Source organism: Platalea leucorodia, assembly GCF_965183815.1.
Source record: "Platalea leucorodia genome assembly, chromosome: 1".
NCBI lineage: Eukaryota > Metazoa > Chordata > Aves > Pelecaniformes > Threskiornithidae > Platalea > Platalea leucorodia.
In genome coordinates, this window is record NC_138823.1 from 123,076,951 (window position 1) to 123,098,731 (window position 21,781).

A 21,781-nucleotide genomic window follows, 5' to 3' on the forward strand; every position below is an offset into this window, starting at 1 on the left:
AGCCACGGGAAATAGCTGGACCTTCTAGGCAAACTGTAGCAGCTTACAACTCTTAGCCTCCTAATGTAGGTTCTTATCTTTTCTCTGTGCTAGTTTTTAAATGGAACAATTAAAGCCTTGAGGAAAAGGGCTGAACGGATGCGAGCTACAGTCTTGCTCCTTTTTGTGCTGAACAAACAGGTTGGCAGTTGAATATGAAGCTTTTCTATAGGATCAGATAAATGGTATGAATCCACCTGTCCTCCTTCCCATGTTCTAAGGATCTCTCTCCTTTCCCATTTATTTGATCTTGCTTTTGATACTGCGACAGCAAGCGTAGGGGGAGTAGTGCTGTAGGAGTTGGACTGAAGAGAAGAAAACAATTGAAAGTGTGGAGATCGGATATGAAAATGTTACATGTGCTAAAAATTAGAGATGGCTGAGCTGTGACCTCAGGTTCCAGAGAGGAGGCTAATGACATGAAGCCTTTTTGGGTTTTGTTCCCCTTGAGCTTAAAAATTGATTTTTCGGAAGTGACATTTGAACAGATTGAACACAAGAGGCATGGAATAGGTGTCTCAACTGAGGGAGCTAGAAAGCTTAATGGAACTGTCAGTAGTAACAGAGAAAGCAGGTGGTATGGGAAAAAATATAGTGCAGTTTCTCACAGATTGCTTATATGAGATGGTGTCAGGACATCAGGAACAGATGTCTGAGAGACTGAAAATACTTACTCTACTCATGCTGAGTTTTAACTTTCATAAAATAATTTGCTCAACTGGAATTATTTATTACAATGCTGAACTGCATGCTTTTTTAAAGGAAACTATCAGAATTATGAAACTGTAACAGTTCTGGAAATGTGAAAACTATGGGATCTCTGCTCTGGCAAATTATTTATTTATTATCTCCACTTGTTCTGTACTTATATTTCTTGTTTGTGTTTGTTTTTTGTTTTGTTTTCATTTTTGTTTTTTTTTTTTCCTAATAGCATTGCCATCTATTAGGTACTTGGACTAATTGTGATGGGTCTGTTCTGTTTTAAAGTGTATTTTACACTTATGAGTTGGTTTATTCTGCCCCCTTTCTGTATGCATTTGCCAACACTGGGTTCAGAGAAGTTGTGGCATGTTTATACTGCTGAAGCAAAAAATGACCACCTTATGTCTTTCCCTTCAGGGGAAAGAAATTCTGTTTCTTGAAATCCCTGCTACTGAATTTCTTCCTGAAATTCTTTTTCTGCATCATTTCATGCTCTGTCGTTGTTTCAGGGACTGCATAGTAGGCAAGCTGGCTATTGCAGTTCTAACAGCAAGCATGGGGTTTACTAGCGGAGTCTAAGAAAATGCTTAAAACTATTGCTGGTGTTTTAGTCTGTTATTAAGGCCTTTTTCCTCTGAGTGTGTTTAGGTTGTGTTTGTGTGTTTTTTGTTTGTTTGTTTGGTTGGTTTTGGTTTTTTTTGTTTTGTTTTTTTTAATGGTGCTTTTATCATACTGTCTGCTTGTCACTGCTCAGAATGAAATGAAAAGCAGAGGGGGTGCCTTGTCAAATGCTGCAGTGCAGGACCAGTGTGAGTACTGAGGAGTGTGGTGAAGGCAGGTAGTAGGGTACCAACGAGCACTGCAGAGCAGGAGTGACCTTCAAATGTCAAATCTCTGTTAGAAGACAGGACTTACAGTTTGTGCTCCCTAAAGTGAAGGAGTAATTATTCTTCACAGTGTTTTCTTTTGAGAAATAGTGAGGGTTTAGAAATGGCTGTTAAAAAAAATGCATCTCTCCATAGTCCTGGTTTTCAGTTGGGACTGACATTTCTTTTGGGATTTTTTTTTTTCCCTCCCTGTTTTTTTGCTTGAGCATTTCTGATTATAATTTGGGTGTCTCAGACACAATGAGTGAGAGGAGTTATTTTGTTGGGGAAGGGGGGGAATAATGGTATACATTCTGAAGCCCTCAAATCAGATCTTGTCTGTTTGAGGTGCCAGATAAAAGAAAATAACAGCTAAGGAGCAGCATCTATTAAGACTGTTTGCAAACAGTTGATAACATTTGGGAATAAACTGAAAGAAAACTGTAAACAAGTGGTTAAATAGAGAAGTACTTAACACAGCATTGATTGTTATCATAATTAGGGACAAGGAAAAAAGCTAGAAGGAAGAGCTTTTTGAACTGCACTTGAAGGAAAGACATAAAAATAAATTTTAAGTTATTATTGAAGAGAACTTAGTGTGTTTATAACTGCTAGTTGAGGCAGTGGTTAAGCTATAACAACACCTTCTTCCAAATCTCCCTGTAGCGTTTCATTGTTACGACTTTGGAGGTTCATGAGGATGTTTGTAATGTAGCCTAAATGTTCAGGCACTAAAAATAAGATTTGGGGTTCTAGCTGGTGCTAGAACAGTTAAACTTCAAGTTTAATAGAAATCTCACAACCTGATGTTATTTCCCGTCACATAGTAAAAAGCCTGCTGTTTTGCTATAATATATTTAATGCTGGTCTTACCAAAAAGAGGAGAACACAAACCTGACCTGAGAGAATCTATAAAAATCTGAAGTTGAAGTAGAAGCAGACTCTAAAAGATGTTTTATTTGTCTCATTAAGTTAATTCATTGTTCCATGGTTTGATCTTCTACAGGCAGGTGATTCTGCTTTTTACCATTGATAAGCAGTGACATTGGCAGCATGTTTAAAAGAAATTGGTTTTGCTATCATATTTTCATTATTGGCATTATTTCTTTAATACCCATGTACTAGTTTATTGCAAAAGTGAAGAACTTAAACTTCTTTTTCGAAGCCATTGGTTCATAGTTGTTCATAGCTCAGAAGTTCATAATTTCAGTTATGGCAAAGGAGCTCTTTATTTGTGTGGGAGGGTGGATTAGATCAGCAACTTCTGAGTTGCTTTTATAACTAGCATGATTGTAACTATAGGAATGACAACAGAAATTATGTTAAGCTTTTAAGAAGTTGCTAGTGAATTTGTGCCTTTTTGTAGAGCAGACTGATTGCCTTTGTGTTAAGAATGATGTCAAATTATATTTAAAAGTACCTACTTGCCAGCTGATCAGCCAATATGTTTCTTCTCAGTAATTCAGTAGGATATAACAAGGGATTTGATGGAAACGTATGTAACATAATGTAGGAGGCTCCTGAAAAATACCATTTTTCATAATTTTAAAATGGAAATTGATGTAATACTGAGTACAGTGGAAACTAATTTGGCAGGACCGCTGGTGTTCAGTGGTGCGAATTGTTCTTACTGTCTGTTTTCTTTGACCATCCGTCTAAGATTTGTATTAGTGAAGTGGTTGTTAGTGTGGGAGGGGCTGTGTTTTCAGCCTGGGAGAAAGTTGTTGCATGTAATTGCATAAAAGATTACTTTCCAGGAGTTTGGAGTAGTTGAAAGTTGATAATGGAGCAGCAAGTGAGCTTCTCTGTGTGCTGGACAAGCTGTCAAGTCAGGACTGCTATGTACGATGACTAATGCGTGTGACCTTGTCATGGGTGAGTAGAATGTACCTCACTCAAAAGAGAGCAGCAGCAATACGTTTTATTGAGTTAAAATAGTAATTTGACAGAGTTCAATAAATTCGATGGAATTTAACAAAGTTTAACAGTGGTTTAACAAGGTTCAATGAGTTGGATGGCAAGGTCCACCTTATTAATTACGGCATGGAAGAAACATACAAAGGAAAATTGAGTTAGAATTGAGTTAGAATGATTCACACAGAGACTGGAGATGTAAAGAATAAGGAAGACCCTCCCATTGAGTCATGAGATTCAGAGTGGACCCCCTTGCTTTCTAAACTCCTTATGGAGCCTAAGTGCGGCTAGGCCCAATCTTAGTCTTGGACTTGGACAATGGTTTATGTCTAATGGAATTATCTAGACAGTGTTTATAATAATATTGAGTAGCTACATGGATTAGTAATGTTGCATTAGTATTAGTTCAGCACGCTATCGGTCACTTACCGAGGATCCGTTGCGGGTAAGGGATCTCTCTGCTTTGGGTAAGGAAGGATCTCTTAGTCTCTCTGCAGTCCAGGGAGAGATCCAAATGGGCCCATCCTGATGTTAATATTTATGCAGTAAAGTAGTTAGCTGCTAGTCAATAGTATAGACAAGATAGATGTCTTTTATTTTAGCTCTGGTATCTTGTTCTGTACTTTGGTTGTCTTGCATTTTTGGGTTTCACAACCACCTTTCGAAATATTTTTCTGAGGCACCTTTACTCACTTGTACGTGAGCCAGGAGCTTTCCAGCTCACAGGTTCGCCACAGGGCATGAGGCCTGTTGCTGCTTAGTTAGCCTGAATGAAAGTATGGCTAGGGGTTAAGTGTATTTAGTCACAGACCTACAGCTGAAAATATTGGCCGGTGCTTTCCTTGTAATGCTTGTAGCTGTAGAGGAAATGGATCTCTTTCCTGCTGGATGGATGACTCTGCAAAGTTCCTCTTCTACCCAAAGGCTGACCTGACCTGGCTGCATTATTCTTTAGCTAACTACAACTCTTGTTATTGTATAGGCTATACTGGGATGCGGTGCTGAGTACTGCTACTGGCCAGTGATGGGAACAAAGAAATGAAGATGACAGAGCAACAGTTCTGATGTGACACCAAATAGGGGAAGGCTAATTCGGCTGAACTAGGTTTTTAAAGTGCAAATCAGCAATTGCTCCTTGAGGAGGCAGAGTGAGAAATTACAACTGATTTTCACTTGTGCTTTCTAAGGGCAGCTTTTTTCACTTTGCCCGATTATGTTAATGTAACAATTTACTGAGGTTTTGGGGGAACAATTGCTGTTTATTTTGCACCATTGCTGTGGACTGTGGTGTAAATGTGCAAGACATTGTATTTCTATCTAAAAGTAAGCGATTTAGAGATTAAAGGACTCCTATCTGATGTTTAATTCTCCCCCCCCCCATTTTAATTCACTGATCATAAAGGAATTGTATGTATTGAGGAATACCAGAGCTACTTTATATATTTTCTTCAATAAAGTAGTTCTGAATGGAATTGTTCACATAGAATGCAAACAATTATAAGAGGATGTCTGTGCTGATTTCCTAAGTCTTCATCCATGGAAATGCATCAAATTTAAATCAGGTTAAATATAACTTTTGGAAGGGTTTTAGCTCCTAGAGGAATGTGATGTTCTTTAGAGTCTCATATTAGTAACTTGCACAGAATTAAATATCTCTGACTTTCTTCCAAATAACAATGTTGGAAAAGTAGATTAGGAGAAGGAAATTTAAAGTTACTGCATAGTTAAGAGGAAAAAATGAACACGGATTATGTCTCTTTGTAGGCTTTTATAATGATTTAGTAGTTACGAGTTATTTTGCATGCTCCAGTTGTTGTCTGCTGATATAATTAGCATGAATGTATTTTGTGGTTTGGGTTGAGCTGGTAGATGGTGTCTGAAATGACCTCTTTTGCTTTCATGGTAGCCCGTACCAACTGCTTTCATGAGAGTAGCAGATGAGCCACTGTTTCACCTTCTTACTGCTGAATGGGGGAGACCTTCTCCCAACTGTCTGTTCCTTCTATATTTTTTTTCCCCTGGTTTAGCAAATTGAATTAGTTCCCGCTAAGTGTGATGAGCACTAGAGAGGACCCAAGGGATGGGATGTGACCATGCAGCAGGGGAGGAAGGAGGGAAGAAGAGCGGTGGTGAGCCCTAAATTTGGATGTGGTTTTACAACGAGCTGAGCTGTAGACATGAGGTGAGGTTGACTGTGCTGTGTTTTGTGAAGAAAATCTAAGATATGTATATGTAACCCAGACTTGGCAGTAAGCCTAGCACACCAGTTTCTGAGGGAGAGGGAAGTGATCATTTGTCTGAGTTAACACTTAACTGAGGCCTGTTTCTGATCACTCGTTTACCCCTCGTGCTTCTTCCTCATTCATTTAACCATTGTAGCAGAGGCTGTGAGTCAGTGCCATCAGCTGCTGTTGTTCATGATGTGGCATAATGATACGCTGTCATCTGCCATCAGTCCATCAGTTTTAGTTTCACTGGGCACAGGACTTTGGTAGGGTTGGTTGTTTGCTGCTCTGCAGAGGTGATGATCTCTGGCAATGAAGTGGAGGGGAATAGACAATGGGAAGACATAACAGCTTCTCCTGCCACAGCATGTATTAGTGGCACTTGTGATTTGGAGCCTGCAGGTATTCAGTAATAAATGTAACTTTTAATATTTTTAAATGGTACCTGTCGGAATTTTTTTCCAAGATTTGGAATGCAAAAATATGTTCTGAGAAAGCATGCACAGAAGATGGAATGCTTCTACAGATTCATGCAGATTTCTGTGTACTTTTGAATATTTCCTTGCTTGCTCTACATGAATGAATTTTTGTTTCTTTTTATTTATTTATTATCTTGCAGTAGTGTTTCTGACACGTTAATCTTCCAGGAAGACTAGGGAAAGCTGGAACTAATATCTTGAGGCTGATAGGACTGACTGGAGGAGAGCATCCTAGGTGTCTGTCATACATCACGAAGGAACAAAGAGGGTGCTTTTTCTGCCTGCTGGTCACCTTTAAGCATAGCAGACATGATATAACAAGATCTGTACACAGCATGAGAGTGTTGAATGTACAGAATATAGTAGATTTGCATTTCACTTGTAGGTTTACTTTTTCCATATGCATAGGTTTTTATATTAGCAGGTGGTAAGACAGAAGTCAAGAATATGGTATAAGAGAGAAATGAATGAGAAAAAATGGTACTATGGTTATTCCTCTGTAATTGAAAAATAAACCCCCAAACCTCAGATCGTACAGCATCACTTATGATACTTAATAGTGTTGGAAATAGAAAAGAACAAATGAGAATAACAGAAGCATCAGAATTATACTCTACAGTTTTATTCCTGTTGATAAATACAATGAAGTGCTATGTCATTAAAATAGCCCTCAGAGGGTATGGTTTAATGAGGTTTCTTGAACTGAATTAAGAGCACGTTGTCAACAAAAGGGGGGCAACCTCCTTGCATGCTCCTCACTCCCTCTTACTTCGCCATGACTCTGATGTTCTGTTGATCGCATGGTAGTAGAATTCAGCTCACTAAAACGGCAGAAAAATAACCTGGCCAAAAAAGATGAAAAAATCTTAAACTAAATACATATTGGGTGTTGGTATCTTTCTTGTTAAGTACTCCAGCTTCAAAGTACTCCAGTTACATTTTTGCTGCTTCCGGTATGTGCTTGCTTAGTCTATTGAAATGCTCTACGTAGCTTAAGAGATTGATAGGAATGTACTGTCAAAGTGTGGTTTGATGTTGGCTTTTCTGTCGGTCGCCTAATAAGCCTTGGAAGAAGTAACCAACTAATTCTTTTCTTTAAGGATATGGTCAAGATGCTGATGAACTAGTTTTGGTGAGAAGTAGGAAAAAACCCAATCTTCACTAACCTAATAATTAGCCTACAGTACATATAGTCCAGTGCAGGAGAGTGTTTGTTTTGCTCTGGATGGTAGTTGGAAGTCTAGCTAGTAGAATGCTTTATTCTTGACTGTAGTGTCAAATGATTATTCAGATTTCTATTTACTTAATTTTAGGTAAATTTACTGAAAACCTTCTGGCACGTCCTGTTGCCAGACTATTCTGCTGGTCTACTCCTTCATCCCTCTGCTTCATTTCCCTTGTAAATTGTCCCTCATTTGTTGGCAGCAGAGTGGTCATAATAAAACTGAAGCTCTGACACCATAAACCATGACATGTGTGACTGCTTTAATTAATTTTCAGGAGCATCTTTCTATTGAAAACTTTTAGGTTGGTGACATCTTCTTATTAAGACAGTTTATGAATCCTGTCTAACCTTTTATATTTCATGTTTAATAATGAAAAATGAGGGAAGAGCTAAGTAACAGTGAAGACAGTTCAGTGATTTAGCTATTTTGTTCAATAATTGCTATATACAAAATAGTGCTGATTTTATAGCATGGAGCTTACAATTCAGTTGCATGACTTAAGATACGTTTCCTGTGACTTTGGGGTTTCTACAGTCTGTCTTAAAGCAACCTTGATTTCCAGTAATCAGTAAAAATGAGTTGGAAAGAACTCTAATGGCCAGTTTGCTTGCATTGACATTTACTCCTTTTTATTTATATGCAGGTCAACTCCCTAAAGTTCCCTGACTTACCACTACAGGCTCTTACTGTTGTGCATGGGACCATATTCACCTGTGACGAACAGACTCATTAGAGTTCACCTACATAGATAATTTCCCTGGCTTTTAACTTGGAGACATGCAACCCAAATACTTTGGGCTGAGATAACAGACTCCTTTTGTCTGTGTAATTGGCTCAAGGTATGACTTGAATGATATTCCTTAATTTCCGTTCTCTCATTGTTAAATTGAGCAAAAAGCAGCACTTAAAGTAGCTGAACTACTCTACAGCTACTCTAATTGAAGCTAGAGTAGTCTTGTAATTTGAGCTACTTCTATTTGCAGTCTGTTCTGTGGTCTGATTACCTGAATAGTTTGCCTGATACTCGCACCTGGAGGTGTTCAGGCCATCCCTTGGTTTGTCATCCAGCAACTGTCTCTTCCTCTACTTCAGCATTTGTGCTGTTGTTCCAGGGTCACTCTCTGTGCCTTTGTTATTTGTTTCATTAATATTTCAGTCCCTGAAAGTATTTTATCTCCAGGTGAAATCCTAACTAACATCAGGTCTGGCATAAAAACTCAGGGTCATATTGGTTGTCTCATTGCTGAGTGCTTTTCTATATACGGTCTGTAATGCTTGGCAGCAAAAGAGAACTCTAAAAATCTGCAGATGTTTGATGTATGAAGGTGCCTCCCCTAGATGGGACATAATATCCAGTAACAGTAGTGCTGGGTTGAGTTAGGGTTAATTCTTACCAGTGAGGAATACAAATTGTTGGAGAAGAGGGAGGAACAGTTGGGAGGCACAAGTCAGAGAAACATAAAGCAACTTTACCTCTGCAAATAAGGGTTTGATTCATCATTGGTACACCATAAGAGGGAAGTGATATGAAAGTTTAGGATGGGGGCAGTGGAAGATATTGTGTAGTAGACGTGGGTGTGTGTGTGTGGGGGGTTACTGCTTCCTTTCTACGTTTTCTGTCCTTCTAGTAATAGTATCCATCCCTCTTAACGTAGTTCAGAGGGCAGACTCTAGTTGCCAAAGGTGAAGGAGAAGGGTGTGGGGGTATTTCAACTGAACAGATGTTTTTCGTTCAGCAGCCTCTTTTGAGGGTGTATATGTTTGGGATCGGCAAAATTTAGTAGCTGCAAGTTGTAGAGAATTTGGCTTATGGATCATAGTATTTTGAGATAAAATTGTGATTTAGACCTGGCTGACTCACACAAATTCAGTGGGATGTGGTTTTCTTTAAACTCTGTTGGTGTGGTAGTGCTCAGGAGTTCCAGGCTCCCTGTGAGTGTGTGTTGCGGGGGCGTTACATTAGGTGACTGAATTTGCTACTCCCTCATTATAGTGCATGAGAACCAGGCTGTCAAATGGATATATTTCATTCATTTATGGGTGTTGTAATAGCAAGTACCAGAAAGACCAAGCTAAGGTCACTTCTTCCTTTTTCAGTCCATGAAGTCTCCTGCAGAATGTGGCAAGTAGCAGACAGAAATCTCTCTAAAATGCTGCCCTTGGTCAAATCTCACTTCATTATTGATCTGTCTTCATATATAACCTTCCTGGAAATGTGTTCTCTCTGTGTGCCTGCATGTCCCTACTTGAAGTAGAGACTGTTGAAAGAATAATGTGTAATAGTGTCAGTCACTGTTGGACTCATTAGTGCTCTGAGCAGCTGTGTTCACAGTGGCTGCATTCAGTGCTGCCTTCTTTTTGATTGCTTTCCTTCAAATGGGTCTGTGGGATGCTTGCGTTTTCTTAGTGTGTTTAATGTACGTGGTAGAGCCTTTGGTTCAGCATTTCAGGCTTCCTGAATTTGTTATTTGGCTTGTTGGAGAGTTGCATTTTTGGTATGTTAGGCCATCTTCTAAACTGTTTATTTCATACTGTATTTTGTAAGTACTTTGTGGAAGATGAATTGATGCTAGGCACTAAGCAATTTTTGATGTGAAGTGTGCTTGCCAAACCTGTCAGATCTTACAGAACTCATTGCAGAAAGTGTCAAGCAAAAAAGTGACATGTTTTATGGAAGGTCAGATGTTTCTCTATCACTTATAATTTTGGTGTGGTTTGTTGTTACAGAAAAGAATAAGAAATAAGATTCTTGGCATGGCTGGCATAGTTTTGGGAGACATTTAAAACTTTGTGGTGATGCAGCTGTTTGCTCTGCAGCAGTTTTGACAACTGCTAATGTGAGTAGAGAGAATTACAAATATTAATACAGAAGAGCTGCTTTCGCAAGCTAGACGTAGTTGAATGTCTCATTTTATGTATATTTTTTCTTTATTTTGGGGAAGAAACTCAGATTTTTCCAATTTTTAGTTATTCCCCCCCCAATGTTTAGTTGTTTTTTTTTTTTTTTTTTTGTAGGTGATTTGTTATTGTAATGAAAGCAAATGAGTCATTTTTTCTCATTTACTTACTAGTTCTCACCTAGTTTGCTTGTAGGTCCTCCTAACAGTTGTTTCTCTGGATAGACTTAAGGTACTTCCCAACTAGAATATTCCTTGACTAAGCAAAGTGCGTGCATTCTACTCCTTTGCATCCTCTTGGGATGACTAGGTGAAATCTAAACATCTTAATGTAAAACCCACTTTAGCTAGATTTTGGGAAAATAGAAGAAAATTAAGAGCTTGATTTCCGATAGCTGCCATGTCTACTGGTGGGTTTTTTTGGTTTCTTTTTTGCTAGTTGGGACAGACCAATACTGCATAAAGACTTGGAGCAGAGAAGCAGTTGTCCATACAGGCTCCAAAGTAGGTCTCTGTAATTTTACTTTCTCAAAGGAGCAAAGTCTTGTTCCTGGGTAAGGTGGAAAGGTGGGACTGAGAGAGGATAAGCCAGACAGCTTCCTTCATTTTGGTGCCCAAATGACTGCAAATGAGTATCCCGTGGACCTGGCTGCAGTGAGAACCAATTTAGCAGCAGAGTCTTGCATCATACAGAGCACTGCCTTCCCCTCAGATGGGGAATGGAGTTGGTGTGTGTAACCAGTTGTCTCGTGTATGTTTCCTGTGTCTTGTTTTAGAATGACATAGCAGTGTGTCCTTCTAAAGCTTAACATCCTTTCATTACACGCAAAGTACTAGAAGTGACATGGAAGTACTCTGTTCTTGTTTTGGTTTAGATCTTGGTTGTTTTTCTTATGAAGGAAAATGTATTTTCCTATCTGGAAGCTCTGTTTTTAATCTGTGACCTGAATCGAGCTGGATAACAACATTGCCAGAATTAAGATTGCACCAGCCAATTTGTTCCCCCAGTTGTGTCACTGCTTGCCTTTTCTCTCTGATCCGCAACACAAAAATTGGAGTCTGCTTAATTATTAAGTAGTAGTGAGTTTAGAGCAAATGAAAAGGAAGGTGGCAAGGACTACTAAATGACACAAAGTAGCGTTGGGCGGGCAGCCAGTTTGGTGGGCTGTGAGCAATAAGTGCTGTTTATGGTATCAACCTCAACTATGTACCTTTTGTTTATGTGCTTGCCCCTAAATTGCAGTTGTTACCTCTCAATGCGGCCATGTTGTGCTAAAGCATAGGTTAGTTTGGTGAATGTACTTTTTCACAAATCTGTATGAATTCTAAGCCTGATAGGTAAAAATGGATACATTATTTTTAAGCCTATTTTTCCTCCTTCAGTCCTAAAAAGCAACCCCTAAGCAACTCTGTTTGAAATTAGAAAACTAATATTAGTGTTTATACTTACTGTAGTCTCTTTACTTAAATAAAATTTGGGCAGCATGTTAGTGCTGACTGTATAGAATTTCAGACTGTTGAAAGTAATTGGCATGGCAAGCCGAAGTTGATGAACTTGATGAGCTGGTCAGTAGCAATTGTAGCTTCTGCAGATGCTGAGAAAGAAGTGACATTTTGGTTCATTGTTCACTTGACAAAACAGGAAAGGAGATTTCTCTTAAGATTTTATTTGTGTGAGTTCTGTGGATGTTAAAATCATGAAGGGCATGATGATCAGAAACAACCAGTCCATCTATTAGCTGTGGATAATACTTCCTTTATTTCTTATCTCCATTTTAGATGTGGAACACTTCTAAATCCAGAAAATTGTAGTTCAGCTTGACTGATATGCAATTATAATAATGCAGAGAAATTACTATTTTAAAAATCCAGTTTTCATTCAGAGATGCTCAAAGTCAGTAAAGCTTTTAATGAATACTGTGGTTCTTACATTTTCTTATGTTAGAAAATAATAAATTGAGGAACCTCAATGCATAAAGAATGTTAAACAGTTAACCAAAATGTAAGTATGTTCTCCCAAACACTTGTCTTTAAATTACAACTTTAGAGATGATTTTTAATAATAAAGTCCTTGACTGTCAAATGTATATGCCATGCTTTATTGTTATTGGCATGAATAATTCCATTAATCTTATGGCTCAAGCTAAAAGGGAAACAAAGAGTTAAGCAGTTGCATAAATGTCATCTCCAAGATGGCCTAATAAGATACAAAAATTTTCATTTCCTAAAAATGAAATATTTCTATATGACATCTCATTCAGTTACTGGAACCATAAACTTTGCTTTTCTTTGACACAGTCATTTACTTTCTATCCCATAATTCTTATCTAGTTTTTTTTTTAACTACATTTAAAAACACAAAAAAGGAAGAGAATTGTAGAATAGTTTGATTCCTTATTCTTGAAAATGTCCTCTTTTTGAGGATTATGGAATCACTGAAGAACATGCCCTGGCAGTCACCGGAGGAAAACTGGAATGGCGTGAAAGGAAAACACATGTTTGGAAACTCAGAAATGTTGAGAACAAAGTGGTAGAAGGAGAATGTAGTGAAATTCTTCTGCTGGTGAGCTCCTTCTGTTCTTGAGCTAATTTGATGCTGAAATGTGTGGTGGAGCATAGTATTTGTCACATTGTCTGAAATAATAAATTCAGCAGTCTGAGAAGGGAAAACAGATGAATTGTTACTTTTCTAATATGATAGGGAAGGTGATGTTGCCTGTCAAGCTTTTAAATGAGGGTGAAGACCTTGTGCTGTTTCAAATGAACGCATTTTATCTGAACAATTTGCATTTTTATGGTTAAAGCAAACTAAAAAGTAAATCATAAACTACGTATTGCGAGACTGGTTTAGGAGAAGAGGTGTCTGTGGAAGAGCTAAAGTGATATTTAAAGAGAAAAGCTCCTCTGTGAGAAAGTAGCTGGGAAAAAAATCTCCAAAAAGCTGAAAGCAAGGCTAGCCTGCTGTAGAAACCCAGCATGCCTCTCCATCCAGAAGTAGTTGCTGTGTTAGGTCATCGTATGATGAAAACCATTGTCTTGTTTGGAGATCATGGAAGATTTTGTCTTTAGTCCAAGGATTTTTCTATGCTACTGTGTAGTATTTGGGCATCCATACCAATTTGAAACAGATGAGCTCTGGGATTAGGCACAGTCCAACTATGAAGCATGGATTCCAATGTAGGCTAGTTTATGAACCCAAGGAATTAATTAATATAATTCCGCTTTCCAAAAGAGGGGAGTTTTTTAGCAGATTGAGTCCATAATTGAAGATTTGACTGGGATTGCAGTTGTCCAGTTGCAAAAGTCTTGATTTAAAAAAGCCTCTATCGCATTACGAATTCAAACTGGAAGTTGTACAAAATCTGGTCCAGAAAACTGACTTAACTGGGGAAGAAGGGTGTGGGGAGGATTCAAATCACTAGGAATACATTACACAATGGAAAGATTTGGCAGTCCTACCTTGAAAATATCTTGGGATTACAGAGTAGTGAAAACTTATTTTCAGATGGTTGGTTTCTGAGACGTGTTCAGAATAAGGGGAGAAAAGAAGGAAGTTATTTTAAGAGGTGTTTTTTCTGCTGGAAACATACCTTTGGGTGCATCGCAGACTTCCATCCGAGTGACAGCTTCAATGAGCAGTGCACCACGCTATGGATGTGCAATTGAATGTTTAAATGCCTAGAAATGTTTTGATTTGTCTTTTATTTTTTTTTAAGTATGCATTTCCACTGGAGAATATGGAAATGCTTAATTTGACTGGAAATGGGAAAATGAAAATTCTTAAATCCAGTGAGGTGAGTAAATTACACAGGAAATGTTAATATTGTGTGCTTCTGATATTTTTGGGTGTCTTTCCCCCCCCCGCCTCAAACTGGGATGGTGTTGGAAATACCAAATTTCCTCATGGAAGACCTGTATAGCTGCTGTTCTCTGTTGACATGCTCTGATGGTAGACCATTTTCACGTCCTACTATACCACCAGCATTTTATCACTTTTTAAACCATAGTCATTGTTTTTTCTTAAATTCTTTTTGAATGGGGAACTAATAATAAATTATTATATCATTATAACATTAATATATTATAGTTACTACTATAATAAATGCTTATATCAGTGAATGCACAATCCAGTTGAAATAGTTTATTGGTACAGTGTTTTGAGTCTCTCTCTTCGCCTGCAAGAATTCAGAAGGCAACATAGTTATGCTTCCTAATATGTCATACTTGTTCTGCTTGAATTTTTTTTTTTCTTTTTTCTTTTTTAATGGCTGTCAAGGTGAATGGATAAAGAGGATAGGAATGAAACATGATGAGTGTTCAATTAAGACAGTTACAGAGTTTATAAGACTTAGGGTTTATTCTGAGAGCGCGCTGATTTTGAAATATGACAAGTAAAATAGAAATAAAGTGGCATTAGGCCATATTGACAAACTCATGAGTAACTTAAAAATTCTGGTAGCGTCAGACTTTTGTTTTGTGTGGTGTGTGGTTTTGGTTTTGTGTTGTCTTTTTTTTTTTTTTTTTTTTTTTTTTTTTTTAAGCTTGATAGAACAGCAATAAAATTCTGTTTTGCCGAGTGTGGCTGAATGTTTTATCTTGTAATTGATATCAGTTGGTAATGCATCTGCATTTGGTTGGAATGGCAGAGGGGACTATCCTGGTGAATCCCAGGAGCTTGAGGGAGGCTGGGCCAGAGGAGCAGGAAGCCTGTATTCTCTGAATGGATTTGAGTTTAAAGTGAGAAATCCATTGGCCAAGGCTTTTCTTTTGTGAAATGGCCTGCTTTTTCTTGCTTGTAATTTTATGCATCTACTTTGAACGGTGCTTAAGCAGTTAAAACTCCTTAAAATGTGTTAAAGCGGTAATTTTCTAGCTTACCATTAGATGGACTCTTTTAATGAACATTAATTTAAAAAAAACCCAAAATGATGATTTTGTGCAATTTTGGAATAACTGAAAAATTTTAGCTGTCTTTTGGAAGTGTCTGTCAGTAACAGTTATTTCATCATTTCTGCATAGCACTAATTGTATGTCTAGTACGACATAACTTGACTCTGTTCCCTCCTACCTGACTGCTCTCTAAAGAGTATGCTAAGTTTTCATCAATATTAATCTGTAAATTACAGAAATACATCATCATGGGTAAATGTGTGCTCTGTGAGCAAGGCCAGTAGAGAAATACAGGATAAGGTGGCAAGATTAATCAGTTTTAGAGAGGCTAGTGCTGTTATTTCCCTGGTGTGCCGAACAATTGACTTCTGTTAAAAGTTAACAGTGAAAAGATATCCCCATCCTTTTGATACAGTTACATGGGGCTGCTAAAATGGAACACGTGCCATTCTCTTACTTCTGTTCTGCTTTATATATATATAATGCTTTTCCATCCTCAGTTAATGAAAGAATCTGGTCTCCATTTCTTGTGTATTTTTGTGATGGTCTGAACTGGGTCATCACTTGGTCTGCGATGTAAGAAAATGTCTTTGAAAGCTGCTTCTGTTCCTTGTATCTCTTTCTATTCCCCCCCCCCCCCCCCCCCCCCCGAAGTCTTGCGCTGCTTGATTTGGCATTTAATTCCTTATTCTTTCTCCTGGCTTCTCCTATCCTTTTAGTGGTTTTCAAAGTGCGTTATCCCCCTGCTTCTCTTGTGAGACTACAGTTAGTTGTCTGTGCAGTTTACTCCTCTCTATCTTTTTCTGTGATACCACTGTGTGAAAGGTGAAGAAGGGAGTTGTGCATCAAACCATAAGTCTTGAAAAGCAAATACTTGGTTCTGTGTGATAGGAACAGTGTCATGAACAGGATGACTGTGAAAAGTTCCTGAGCTCTCCAAAGTCACAGGAAAGCTATTTTGTTGACATGACCAGTTTTTGTTGGGCAGTTGGGACTTATGTTTCTGTAGATAATTCTCTTTTCTCTTACGACTTTCAAAGTTGGCAGACAGAAACTGATGCATCTGGGACAACAAAGAAGGCAAAGCAGGTGATGTGAAGACTTGTGAGATCTGGTTACTTTTTTCTTAAGATTGCTGCTTGAGTTGTGCTAGAAACACGTTGCATGCTTTTACAGGCAACTAAGACGTCATCACAAGTACTGAAAACTGAAGGTACAAGGCCAATGATAATGTTCTGTTCTTCTGATACTATACATAAGATAGATCATGGTTGGCTTAGAAGGTCAAGTTAACACTACTGCCGTAGCTGTGATGACAAGGATGTGGAAGGATGCTGTCTCTGCATATGTGGATTTGCAGAAGTCGCTGCTCTCGGATGTCATTATGCTGGTAAAGGTGTATTCTGTACTCGAATGGCTGGTTTCTGTCCCTGGGGTAGCATTATGGCAGTGCAAAGCACATCTTTATGGAGCTTACAGTCACTCTGGGAGTGCTTTGCTGGTCTAGCATGCAAAACTTTCTGAGTTGAAGTGCTCTTAGTGTTTATGTAACTTAATAGATTCTGTTCTAATAGACTCAGAGGAACTTTTTTCCCCAAATCCTTTGGTCTTGATAGGAGAAGGAAAGATGATTTTTCTTGCCTTTTTTTTTTTTTTAACTGTTGTTCCTCCTTTTCTTAATTGTAGAGCTGTACTACAGTAACCACAATGATGACTTCCAAGGTAGTAATTGATAAAAGATGGCCTGATAACAAAGGCTGAAATTAGTGATTTGTACCTGAACAATAAAAGGACAATGAAATTATAATGAGCATGGCACAGACTCAGAATGGACATAACTACATATAAAGTTTAGTACTTATTTGCTAAACCCAAAGAGATTGCTGAAAACTTGTCAGTTGGATGGAGAGAAATGCTTGCTCTAGGGCTAAACTACTGTAACATTTTCTAAGGGGCACAGGATGACTTCTGTCTAGTGCTCTGCTTTTTCTCCTGAATATGTAACAGATGTCCCTAAAATGGACAAGAAAAGCTGACAATGAGTGAACTGAAGATTTACTATGGAATGTGCAAGGCTGATTTTTTTTTTTTTGGTATGTTTTGTATGTTTTCCAATGTTGCTATTTTCACCTGCAGTTAAGTGCATCATCTCTCCCCATTAAGCAACCTGAAGAGAAAAAGCATTCTGTAGGTGGGAGAGCAGTATTGTAAAATAATTTAAAAGTCAAATGAAACAGGAAGGTTATGGACTGGTGTTAACACAAGTCAATAAGGTAATCTTCTGAAATTTTGGCAATTTCCATTTAGGGCCTCCTTATTTTTAACACTAGTATTGAAACCATTGTGATGATTGGCATTCAGCTTGCCATCTCTCTAGTCCTTTTTTTGTGGTGAAGGTAAACTCTGTAGAGAGGTGGTGAAGAGATGCGTTTCATGATGACAAAAGGAAGGCTTTCCATTTGTTTAGTGGGGGAAGGGATGCAGAGGCATTTATGGGAGATACGGGAGATGGAGTCAGGGCAGAAGTGAGGGTTAGTGATGCACTAGCTTAAAATTACTTGGGACATGGGGATAGTCTGTGAGTAATTCAAAGAGAATTTGATCTTTGTTCTGGTGTGGAGGTGGTGGCAGTAGAATTATGCATAAATGTGGCAAACGAAGGTTGCCCAAGCAAAATGTCTGAAGCTCTGTAAATCTTAGGCAATGATTGCTTGCATCATGTCCAGGCTTATTTAGCTTGAATAAAGAGATGAGTGCAAGAACACCAAGAACCTCAACGGGCTGTGAAGATAATCCTGGAAAAACTCCATGATGGGAAAGGTTAGAGGTGTTCTGCATGTGGGGATACTGAAAAAGGGCTAAGACAAAATGCCACCTTTGAAACAGAGTAGTAACTTGAGCAAATTTGGGCTATACAAAGCTACAGAAGTCTGAATAATCACAGTTTCTGAAATATTGTACACAAATTCATATGACCTATGCTAATCCTATCTAGAGAAACAATAGGAAATAATATGCATTCCAAATGCCCATGTTGGTGGTATTAGCCGAATTTTTAGAGCTGTTTTTTTGGTAGAAGCTGAAAGGGTAACTTGCATTTGTGTCATCTTCACTCTAGTCTGTTGTGAGTCATAGCAAACTGTCCTTCATGTGAGCCAAGAAGTTGCTGTCTCCTCTTGGTAAAGAGTTAAAGTGTTAAATAGTTTTGTGTAATAACATACATGATTTCCACAGGGAAATGAAATTTAAGATCTGTGCTGTTGTGAAAGATAGGTTTATTTGGAGTTAAAAAAAAAAAAAAGTTTATTTCCTACTCTTGAGACTGACACACTAAGTTCAAAACATCTTCACTTTCATTTGGTGCACTTGGACAATGCAATTAGTTTATTTTTGTTTGTATAATCTTGCAGTCCTAGCAGTTGGTTTATTGTGGAATGGCTTGTGTTCGTCAAAACCGAGTGAATGAAGATGGGTAGGGAAGGTTGTTTTGTCTTTAGCGAGAGGAGCCTATTGCCCCTTCCTGTCCCCACAGAGCTATACTGGAGCAAAATTTTACCATCCTACAAACAAGAAATGTTATTTGGCTTAGTAAGTTTAAATGTGAATAAGAACTCTGATTTATTTTGAATCCATTTATTTCTAAGTGTATTCTGGTTTTATTATATAAAACATTTTCTTTCAACTTCCTGAGGCTTTCCTCAGAATCCTGCAAAAGCAATCCAAGAATAACCAATTTAGGAATTAGATCATCATCAAACTCAGTAGCTATCATTTGTGATTTATTTCTTTAGTCCATCAGTTGTCACTTACACATGAAAATAAAGTCCTGGAAAAGTTTTCAGGCAGAGTTACTACTCTCGTTCTTCCTTTCCTCTCCACTTGTCTATGCTTCCCTTCTTCTTTTTCCTCAATGTACTGTGATTCTGAATAACTTTTTTTTAAAAAATCTTTGTGGTTACTGGATTTTCGCTGGCTGAGTATTTCCTGATCCTAAATATACGATCAGCAGTAAAAATGTTTTTTCCGTGTTAGAATTTGTTAGCAGAATGACCAAATAGAATTTAGACTTTACTTCTCTCTACTACTAATTGTTTTCTTGTACATGGATGTTCATACTTCCTATCTAGTCCTTATTGGGAACTGAATGTTCAATTCCCTTGGCCAGTGTTCAAAATTGCACTCAACATCTGTATGTGAAATACTATCACAAACATGAAAATACTATGGTATCTTTAATTGTGCTCATCCCTCTGCAAAAGCAGTGTCACCTTTTCAAAAGACTAGTTGTGAGGAATTAGCATGTCTTTCAAGGTTATAAATGGAAAAAAGAGGGGAGGGGCCAAAAAAACCCAAAAGAAGCAGTCTCATACTTCTTCAGTGGAACCTCTTCAATTAAAAACTCCTTTCCTTGCTTTTATGTCTTGTATGTGAACCTCACCATTAATCTGAAAGAAACATGAGTAAAGTAATAGCTCACACATGCCCTTAAAAAATGAAACCTAATCATCAAAATAACAGTACCTTACAAAATCGAGTTATTACAAAAATTACTTTAACCTCATTTGTTTGTTTATGATCTTGAGTTAAGATCAATCTGTGCTCTTCTTTGAGTAAATGCATGAAAAACTCTTTAGCAGAAATACTACACGATTGCGATTTCTTTGAACAGGTACTTTGTGCTGGACTTCGAGACGGGGATTCTGCAGTATTTCGTGAATGAACAAAGTAAAAACCAGAAGCCACGAGGAACCTTATCTTTAGCTGGAGCTATAATATCGCCCAGTGATGAAGTGCCACATATGTTGGTGGTCTACTCTGCTAATGGAGAGATGTATAAGTTGAGAGGTACAGTGCTGCTTAAAGTGCCAACTGAGTTGTTCTTCTCTCCTGTTCCCACTTCTGTGCCTCTTCTTTCATATCTCATTTCTCTTTTACTTCCCTATACTGTCAGAAGGTAGTGGTTATACAGCTATATTGTTACGTACTATATTATAAAACGCAGTGGAACAGTAATCTGCAGTTAAATGTGTGTGAATTTACAATATATAGACTTTCAGGGCTGGAAGATAACTCAAAATGCTTTCTATAAGCTGTTATTGTGGCATTTTGATTGTACAGTATGTCTTGTTTGCTTCTGAGGGAAGAAAAAGCTGCTTTCAGTGCTGTCCACAGCATAGCATTTCATTTCTAATGCTGTTCTCCCCTGACACCATCCTGCAGATAATGTGCATTAATGAATCTGCTGATGAGTCGGAGAAGGAAAAAATGCCAGTGGAAGGCTGTTAAGATACTCTGTTCTTGTCAGTCTTGGAATAATTGAATGTACCTTTAACATAAAATTTTGCCTTCCCTTGCTCCCAAACGTAAGAAAGACAATATAGGGTATGTAAGAGTTAATTTTGAATATTTAAAAAAAAAAAAAACCAAAAACAACCAAACAAACAAAGCAGCAGGATTCTGATTCTAAGGTATTTTCAGTATGGTTGATTACTCTGGGTACTTTTCCTATCAAGCAAGTTTATCAGAAAATAAACTGGTATAAAAAAAAATGACATGTAATACAGTGTAACAGAAGTTTAAAATTATGTTAGTTTTATTCTGACCACAGTTTTATCAGCTGGCTGCAGGACAGAGTATGCAGGACTGCCCTGTGGTACAGTGTGTTGCTGTTTTGTATGTAGAACTGAAACACAAGCACAACCAGGGAGAGTTTCTGTTAAAATGTTTTGGAATATGCACAGCTAGAAATCAGGAACACTTGTGGTTTCATTATCATGCTTTGCTCATTACTTGAGATTATCAAATACTTACACTATGCTGCTTTTAATTTCATGAGATCTATGAATTTGATTCAAATCAGTAAATAATTTTTATGCTGAGTCAATAACCATTGAGATACTTAATAGCAGGGGAAGTAAGAGAAAATATTTACTGAAATTATCCACTCTGTATTAGTATTCTTAATTAGGATTACTCTAGTAGTGGTTTGTTCAAAAAAAAAAAAAAATCCAAAACCAAACCTCTTTCCTAAATATACTTAACTGATATTACACAGAAGCCACCTGATATAGACTGCAGACAATCTTTTCAATAACTTTTAAAGCTGTTTTTTGAAGATGTGTGGGAGAATTTCTGGTTTTCATTCTTGTGTCTTTAAGTTGCATGCGAATGCAGGTTTAAAGAGAGATTTAGTTGAACTACATTAAAACAGAAGTACTTAAGTATCTGGGGAACTGGTAGCTTGTTTGGTAGCTGATTGACATCCTGAGTGTAGAGGTTTTACTGATACAAATGCTACAGTGTGGCCTTTGTCCTTCACAAAGAGAGACAAGTAAAACAAAAGTGGATTAAAAATTTTTTAAAAAGTCATCTTGAGGTAATTCTGCTTTTAATAACACTTGGAGGAGATAACCATGAAGAAGCCTCATAAGCTTATCTGTTCCAACTGGCCACGGCATCTTAAGTTGAGGTTTAGATGTGTTGTACTGAAGAAGTTACACGTACTTAATTTAAGTAGCGTAAATTAGAATTTATAGTGTGTCC

General features: G+C 37.7%; 1 protein-coding gene across 2 annotated transcripts in view; it reads left to right on the top strand.

Annotated features, from left to right (window-relative positions):
- Window positions 1-21,781, top strand: part of OSBPL10 (oxysterol binding protein like 10) — a 122,558-nt gene that overhangs the window by 15,344 nt on the left and 85,433 nt on the right. For both annotated transcript variants that reach the window (XM_082326072.1, XM_082326073.1), the window contains exon 2: window positions 19,908-20,083. In XM_082326072.1, coding sequence (XP_082182198.1) covers window positions 19,908-20,083 — 176 coding nt within the window. The remainder of the gene's footprint in view (window positions 1-19,907; window positions 20,084-21,781) is intronic.